General features: G+C 39.1%; 1 protein-coding gene across 1 annotated transcript in view; it reads right to left on the reverse strand.

Annotated features, from left to right (window-relative positions):
- Positions 1–3,552, reverse strand: part of LOC107657307 (gamma-adducin-like) — a 26,360-nt gene extending 22,808 nt beyond the window's left edge. The window contains exons 1-2 of the mRNA XM_016445347.1: positions 3,487–3,552; positions 1,762–1,842 (exon numbers count right to left, since the gene is read on the reverse strand). Of these exons, the coding sequence (XP_016300833.1) occupies positions 1,762–1,842; positions 3,487–3,552 (147 nt within the window). The remainder of the gene's footprint in view (positions 1–1,761; positions 1,843–3,486) is intronic.
- Between the last annotated feature and the right edge of the window lie 5,808 nt (positions 3,553–9,360).

The raw sequence follows: 9,360 nt of genomic DNA on the forward strand, positions 1-9,360 counted from the left end.
TACTTATTCTAATATTTAAAAAATCATATTTACATTGCTGGTTTACATTGTTTATCATTGCACAAATTAACGAACTCTCTACGTTTAAAAAAAATAAATAAAAATTAGAAGAGTTCTAAACTGATGCGCTGTCTTCATTGTATCTAACGCACATACACGCTCAGTCACTCACACAGATCCCGTTGCAGCCGCACTCAGACATTCAAGAACAAACTTTTTAGCACTTCCCTGCAGTTTTATCAACTAAATAGCTTAATCGCTCAAGAGCTACATTATCTTTCTCAACAAGGAGCTGTTAAGCTTACCAGTGTTTTCAGAAAGCAAGTGCGTTTATCCACAGTGGAGAGAGAGCGTGAGCACATGGTTGCCAGGTTGACAAAGATAAGTAGCACACTTAGCAGATATTTCCGTATTGCGCAAGTGTGAAGCTCTGTTTCGGGGATTACGTCTCTTCATATCAGGCAACCCCGGTTGTGTTCCTCTGCGGCCAGATTAAACCTTGTTGTAGCCTATATATTATGCGCTATTCATTATTTTTTAGAAACCTCGCACTTTTCTACTCAATTTTAAACGTTGTTCTTGTATTTAAATTAAGCGCGGTCCACTGCTGCACACGTGCCACAATATCGATACAGGGACAGCTGTATCGATACTCGTATCGTCAAATCTCTGTGGCGATACATCGTCGTATCGATGTATCAAACACAGCACTAGTGTGCGTACAGTGTGCATGATGTAAATATTGTCATTAGGATAGTGGTGCTCATTATAGGTGTGCCTTGAGTGTTTTTGCACAAATTAGTTGGTCCACAAGGTGGCGACAATATCTAGGGCTTTTTCACGGTTTTAAAAAAAAAACAGAAGAGACGAAACGATAAACTACTGGAGACACTAGAAGAATAGACATTCACATTTATGAGCACTTGTGTGGGTTAAGAGATACACGCAATTCTAGTTTAAATGAGTAAAAAGACATTTTTCTCATAACTTCAGGAGAAATAGCACAGACACTGGACAAAGATGAGACTTTCTAGTGCGTTGAATACTTATGTTTGCACATGCTCAAATCAAATGAAGTATGCTTAAAAAGGCTACGTGTTCGGCTAAGCTTTCATGTCAAAACTGAAGTATACTTTGGGCTTTTTGCTGGGGTTTTCCAGGACCAGGATTAAGAACCACCGCAATACGATTAGAAAATAATAACCATGAACAACTACAGGCACTAAAAGCCTCTGACTCACATGAACACACAGGCTAGTACAAATCCAAAACCCACTCTGAGATTTCAAAGAAATAACTGGCTGATTAAGCTCACGTCAAACATTGGCAACGAGAACTGAGCTCAGTCAAGGTCTGCCAAATGCATTCCCTCTGTGCACGGCACATATCAGACTTAAAAATCCCAAACACACAAAAGAAAACATATTATTAAGCTCTGGGCAATATTATTGTCTCATTAATAATTTAAATTGGCTGCTAGACCACTAAAAAAACAAAAATGCAAAAGCAGCACAAAATATAACCTGAAGCTATCAAAACGGAAACATTAAGTAATTATTTATCATTTAATCAACACAATATGTTACTGATAAATTAATTCCGATGGTAAGAACCACACAAGACTGAATCTAATCTATTTTAAGTCTTACTGGAATGCGAGTTCAACCAAAACCACAGCTCAAAATGACTCTGGCAGCCCTGTGGCATGATGAACCGCTATCAGACTCTGCTGTGATAACACAAGACAGACAGTTTGTTTACCAGATTGGACGCAGAGGCCTCAGCAAAGGACAGTCCTCTGGGGATGATGATGATATGATCCTGCTCCTTACTGACACGAACCTACAAGTTTTAAAATACACAAATAACCAGCTGTTTTTAGTCTCCTGATCAAGTTAGCGCAGGGTTTCTTAATCCATTCCAACAGGCATGCAGATATTCAAAATTGTATATTTCCTTATTTAGCACACCAGGTTAAGCTCATGAGCATGAGTGCAGATGCAGTAACTACACCATTATGAAGACAAAAAGCATCTTTCTCCATTAACAGCCATTCAAAAATAGTGTATAATTTAATAATAATATAATTTAATTTGATGATGAATGGAAAAGCAGAAATCTTTCTCCATGTAATAAACTAGGAATGTCTGATCAGTGGAACTGTAATGTTTATCGCCTACAGGAATGGATTGCGAAACCCTTCCACTTGTATCTTGACAACTAGTTAAGTCTATTAACCCATAGGTCTACTCCACTTACTCTGAAGAGCTGAAGGAGACTCTCTACAGACAAAAACAAGCAGTGAAGGATGAAAGCACCATCTTAAATTTTTTGGGTATGTCCAAAATCCATTTTAGCCCACTGGAACTTTGCAGAAAAGTTTATTTTCAATGTTTAGGGAAGGAAATCACCCATAAGTGGTTTTAAAAGTAGTATGAAGCTCTTCTGTACGATGCATTGCCATTCTGCACACCTGTTCGGAGTCTCAGGCACAGGGTGATCAAAGAGCTCAGATTACAGAATGAATCACAGGATAAACAGACTCTGACGCTCTTGTGCTGCGGGGTAATGACAGAGGAGAGTCAAAATGACACAATACCTCAGTTACGATGACTGTTCGTTCTTACTGTACAGTTGCATACAGACATACAGACAGGTGTGAGTAAGTGTCTGGATGTGAACTGGGGCATGTACAACTTCACTCGGCACTGATGATATAAACACGCAAACAGTATGCAAACATATATATGCACATATCAGAATAAGGGAGGTAAGCTAGTCTCAGCAGGCACACTGATGTCCTGATGTATTTTGCACAAAATGTCAAGCAGTAGTTAAAATCTGCAAATTTAAATGGACTGATTGGCTTTATGCAAACTGCAGGTACTGGGATAAATAATGGCTTTTTGAAGTTGTTTGTTGATTGTAATAAGCATCAGTGAATCACTAGGTTTGCCAAAGTTTGCCAGGTTATTGACATCAAATCTCTGAGAGATACTTTGAGGCACTTAGTAAAAGTTAACTAGTTATTTACAAACAGAAATGTTCTGCTTTTGAGTGTAAAATAAATAAATAAATAAATGAACAGTCAGATTTCTGCCAATTTCTTCTGTTTACTGTAGATATTTTTTTCCCCATGCTGGCCTATTATTTCGGCAAACAAAAATGAACAGTCAGATTTCTGCCAATTTCTTCTGTTTACCGTAGATATTTTTTTCCCCATGCTGGCCTATTATTTCGGCAAACAAATATTGTAGATAATTCTTCCTATAAACAGCAACACAAAAAAACAAATTGTTTCACATGTCTAATTGGGTCATTCTTGGCCAGAATTTCATGCAAGTTGACCAAATCTGGCTATGCAAGACTACAGGAAAACAGCAATCCGAATTGTAGATTCCTTCTCAAATCTACAGATTCTCCTTCCATTCTGGGATGTGTTTTTGACTGATCTGTATGGCCCGATAAAGCACTTTAACTTCCCACCTCAGTGGCACCCTGGTATGCACCACAGGTCTGGAGAGACTGAGCTAAAGAACGTCTGATTTCCATAGCGAGAATCACCATGCAGCCACAGGGAAGTGGGCATGGCATTTGTGTATCCATGTGCGGGCCATCTCTGCCAAACTCTCAACGACTTTGTGGCTACGTTCACACTGTCAGCTTTTGGGATTGACAACTGCATTTTCTTTACAGGTGTGAGTCTCGAAATGTCCCGTTCACACAGCAGCTTACAGTTGTGTTTAGAATACTGTCTGTATGAACGTGCAATGCGAGTCAAGCCCGTATTCCTTACTAGTAACCATAGCGACAGTGACCAAAGTAAAATCAAAGATGGCGACGTGCATAAAACTGGAAGTCTTATCACTTTCTGACACGACAAGAGTCCAATCGAGCTGCGAGTTCTTTCGTCAAATTTTCATTAACCGACAGCAGCTTTTATATTTGGGTGGAGAGCAGAGCATTTGAATCGCGCGCAGAACACAAAACTGATGGGAGCGGCTCCAGTGGAAAACTGACAAGATCTAAAACGTTCAGATGACACGCAGCTCATTTCTCCATCACTATAAGTTACCGAAAACGCGTAACACACAGTAGACACGCGTTTATGTGGCAGAGCGGCTCTCTCTCGCACTGTATGAAGGGACAGACAACTAGTTGTCCAGTCCTGTTCCATTCACACAGCGCATGTGTTCCGAGAATGCGGTTGTGAATCCTGAAAATTTACAGGTGTGAGTTCGGTTGTCACGCCCGTAAATAACCGAACTGTGTGTGAACTAGAGGTCGACCGATAGTGGATTTTGCCGATACCGATAGCTAGGTTGGACCACACTGGCCGATACCGATTAATTAATCGATAGTTTTTAAAATGGATACTGAACAAACACTAAAATAATGCTTTATTTTAAAAAACAGTACTGAACCATACTAGTAGTAGTAGTAATAATAATAATAAAAATGATGAAATTAACACACTCTAACAAGGAACAATACTTTCATTAGCCGATTAATCGGCAAAACCGATACATCGGTCGACCTCTAGTGTGAACGTAACCGTATTAAGGACTCAAAAACAGGGTCCGATTCACGAAAATCTTCTTAAGAAATAAGTTAAGAAATTTCATAAGATAAATTCCACTAAGTTCGTGAAGAATGTTCTGAAGTGCAATTCTTGAAAAATTCTTAAGTTCTCAAATATATTCTTAAGAACATCTTAATTTTTTCTTAAGAAGAAAATGACAATCTTTATCTGAGTGAATAGGCTACATGACACACGCGCTTCCTGCAGATTACCCTAATAATCATAATAAGCACGCTCACTATTTTCGTCGCGACTTTGACTGGCGCTCAGCGTCACGTTTTTAATGCGGCTTGTTTTTGAACGGTTACTGCCTGTTTCAAGCTGGAGCAATCGGTTTCATTCATTTTTGTGCTGTGTTTTTGCGCTCACATCCGAGTGAACGCTTCCGGTATGTGTGTCTGTACTGCTACAGCAAATGCGGCCTGTGTAACGAAAACTCGTGCACATTCCTATTAATAGTCCTACTATGTATTATAGGTTGCTAGTGTTGTTGTAATGCTTAAATATAACAATTAATTTGAAATAACCCAATAAATTCATTAAATAATTCTTACTGTTTGGGATTTAAGACAAGTCTGGGACTGTCCTAAATTAAAAAAAGTTATTTACGATGATTTTTAAGAAGATTCTTTACAAGAATTTAAATTCTTCTTAAGTTTTGTCTTAAGAACAATCTTAAAGGTGTCATATGATGCAATTTCAAATTTTCCTTTCTCTTTGGCCTAAAACGCCTCATTTAAACACCCCCCCACATGTCTACGTCACTGTGTGGGAAGATTTGCATAACACCCCCCAAATGTTCATGCAAAAAAAAAAGGCGTAACTTTGAATCTCGCTGTAGTATTGTTGTTTCCGCCGCCATGTCGTGGAGACGCTGTTTCTCGTTGTGAAAATGAAACTACTTTGTTTGGCCTTCCAAAAGAGGACGATATCCGCTTCGTCATGCCTGGAGCTGATCCGTGCGAAGCGGAGTCCAGCCCGGGGTCGTCACATGAGTTCCCGCAAGCCCGCCGGCCACACCGTTCTCAAGCCCGCCGGCCGCCGCTCACCAAAGCCCGCCATGTGTGACGATGTGTGTTTCGTTGTGAAAGCGAAACTACTCTGTTCGTCCTTCCAAAAGAGGACACAACTAGAAATCAGTGGTTAAGTTGTATAGAGTAGCCAATATGCGTCTGTGCACAAAGGCTGTTTCTATAAAGTGGGGCAGTTCCAACTTTGCAAGGACAGTCTGGCGCTTCTGACTCACAGCCTGTAAGTACATTTTATATATTTAAAGAATTTGCCACTGACGATTCAAATGAAAGTTTTGAGCAGTGTAGAGTAGCGCTTGTTGTTTGTCATTTCTCCGATCACAAATGCAGACATGGTTTTATGTTTACATGACGCGATATGCAACGTAACGCGTAAAAACACAGTATAAGTCATTATAATCAGTAATTATGTCCCCACTGGATGCAACAAATGCCTCGTTTGTAATAGGTTTTATTGGTGTTGTCTCATCGAGCCGGGACAGGGCATCACAGTATGGTAAGGGGCGTAACATTTCCGTCACACACTTGAGGTATTTGGCCAATCACAACGCACTAGATAGCTGGCCAATCAGCGTACATCTCGCTTTTCAGAACGATGAGCTTCTCATCGACGCGTTTCAGAAAGGCGGGGCATAGAGGAGCAACAATAATGTACATTATGTGGAAAACAATGTGTTTTTTTTTACCTTAAACCGCATAAACACATTTCATTACACCAAATACACAAAATAATGTTCTTTTTAGCAACATCATATGACATCTCGCTTTTCAGAACGATGAGCTTCTCATCGACGCGTTTCAGAAAGGCGGGGCATAGAGGAGCAACAATAATGTACATTATGTGGAAAACAATGTGTTTTTTTAACCTTAAACCGCATAAACACATTGCATTACACCAAATACACAACAATGTTCTTTTTAGCAACATTATATGACCCCTTTAAGAAAAAAGATAATAATATTCTTAAGAATTTTTGGGAATACAAAATATTCTTAACTTTTTTCTTAAGTTAAAAAATAAGCAGAAAATGGCAGTTAAGAGGAAATTTCTTAAGAATCTTTTGTGAATCCGGCCCCAGGACTGACAACCATATTCTGCTGCTGTGTGAACGTGGCCTGTGTGTGTCAGTGAAGTTTGCTGGGGCTTGATTACCTAATCTAGGGTGAAACTAACTACATAGGAAGCAAATTAAATTGGCCTTTAAGTTTGTTTGGTTTTGAATGAGAGCCTCATTCATCAAACCTACACTGAGAAAACAAAGGGAAAGAAAGAAGCCATAAATTCATGACATTAATGCACATGTAATAGCCCAAAAAGTTACAGTAAGGGGTTATGAATCTTAAATGTAAAAGTGCAGCAAGTTTACAGTTGTTCGGTAACCTTTTCGGCCAAATTTCACTCCTTAAGTATGGGGAATAGTAAAACTGATGCTTGTCTTGAACTAAATGAACTAAAATTATTGAACTAAATATGTGAATATTTAAATATTTCAGCAAAATGCTTTAGAGGTGAACTGCATTAGGACTGAGGCATGATGAAAGATTAACCATGGGAATCATCAAACATGCCTCCAGAACAAACCTGCAGCCAACATGCTCGCATAGGGATACACCATCACAAAAACATGGGCTAACATGCCCACACTTGTCACTAGATCAAAGCGGTGACAATCTAACCTCATAACAACACAAAACATAGTGACTACATTAATATCAAACCATAAAACCGTATCCGTCATGGGGGATGGTGGCCGTTATCTGAGCTTTGTGACATTGTATGTGGGCCAGAGTCTGTATTGATCTGCTGTCCGATAAAACGGAACTTGCTTTAGTAACCCATTCACCTCACACAGGCCAAACTTCAAACGAAGCAGTCCGAGCCAAAATGGTCTAGCCAAAGTACAAAGGTGAGATGGAGAGATCCTGGGCTCTAATTTCCTTTGTGAGTATTAAATTGTGCTTGAATGAGATCTGGACGCCCAGGACGGGGTAGGAAACGCACAAATTCCTCTCAAAAGTAAGTGTCCCGACCAACCCAAAACACAGTGCTCTTGGAAAACAGCTATGACTCTGGGAATGGCGTGCTTTAATGCTGAAGAGGGAAACAGAGGGGAGTGGGGGAACTAAAAATAACCCAAGGGAGGAAATTCAAGACAAACTCAATTGTGCCATTACAGTTTAATATCATTAACATGTTGTTTAAGTAAATATCAGTGGTCTCTCAGAGCAAACCGCTATTTTTCCGCAGGTTCCTGAGCGGGCTACGTTGACACGGAGATGTCTTCATTTGTTTTGGTTGTGACAGCACAGATGAGGTCTAAGCATAGCAAACTCCGCTCTGCCTATAATAGTCTGACCTTAAACACAGTCCACGGACAGACGTGTAATTTAAGCAGCACTCTTCCACATGCACGCACGCAGAAAGCCTACAGAGAGAGAGGGAGATGAAAGAGAGGCTTGTTGAATCAGCTCTGATAGTGCAGACGTAAACACACAGGCCTGTGTGCTGATACACCTGCTGCCTACCCTGCTTGGCTCCTCTCCATACAGAGTGAAGGATGAGTGAGAGGAGTATATAGTGTGTCTCAGAAACACATGCTCGGACAGCTGCTGCTAATAAAGCCCAGCGGCGCTGCTGTAATTAACCTTACTGTCACTCCGCCTCTGTTTTTATCACAATCACAGAGATTACAGTGACAGAAATGTCACTTTCACATACTGAAAGTACAGTGCTCAAACCCTACAGAGCTTCTCTAGGGGTTTTTTTTTTCCAAATTAAAGTAGTTCAGATTTCTCAGATTTTCCCATTTTATTTCATTAAAATAAATCATTCTGCACACATTTTTTTTCATTTGATGCTTTTCCTTACAACACAAATGTGCAATAACAGCTGGATATTACAGTTATTATAATTCTACAAGAAACTTCAAAGACCTAAACTCCAAAACAGCATGAAGTTCATAAACACAAGGCAAAAATCAAGGATTGGTTTATGATTTTAAACCCATTCTTAATGATGATACCAACACTATGGCAAATCATTCTTGCATTCATCATTCATTATCAAACAAATGTCAGAGATTTTGCAAGGTCTAAAAATGCATTCACTACCATTCAAAAGTTTGGGGTTGGTAAGAATTTTTTTTTGTTTTATGTTTTTGAAAGAAGTCTCCTAGGCTACATTCATTTGATTAAAAATGCTTTAAAACAGTAGTAGCTGTAGTACTGTTAAATAGAATTACAATTTAAAATAATTTTTCTATTTCTATGCCATTTATGATGGCAAAGCTGAAATTTCAGCAACTGTTGGTGCTCAAGAAACATTTATTATTATTATCAATGACGAAAACCGTTGAAAACAGCTTAATGTTAATATTCTAAACCATAACACTTTTTCAGGATTCTTTGATGAACAGAAAGTAAAAAATAATTTATTTTAAATTATAATCTTTGAGATATTACAAAAGTCTTTGTAACTTCTAACCAGTTGAATGCGTTCTTGCTGAATAAAAGTAGTTGTTTTCGCAAAGTGAGGGATGAGATGAATTTATTTGCTGTGGTAATCGACAGCATGTGATAGATGCCATCCATACAGCTTAACTTGTATTGAACTGAACGTTCCTTTAAACACAGTATGTTTTTGCTGAAATGTCTGCAGGAGTGTAATCTGTGCAATACGTTCACTGTAATCTCTCCAGTGTGTGTTAACTGTAATCTTGTGTGTGTGTGTGGTTGCTATAATCTCTC

The sequence above is a fragment of the Sinocyclocheilus anshuiensis genome, unplaced genomic scaffold, assembly GCF_001515605.1.
Source record: "Sinocyclocheilus anshuiensis isolate Anshui unplaced genomic scaffold, SAMN03320099.WGS_v1.1 scaffold239, whole genome shotgun sequence".
NCBI lineage: Eukaryota > Metazoa > Chordata > Actinopteri > Cypriniformes > Cyprinidae > Sinocyclocheilus > Sinocyclocheilus anshuiensis.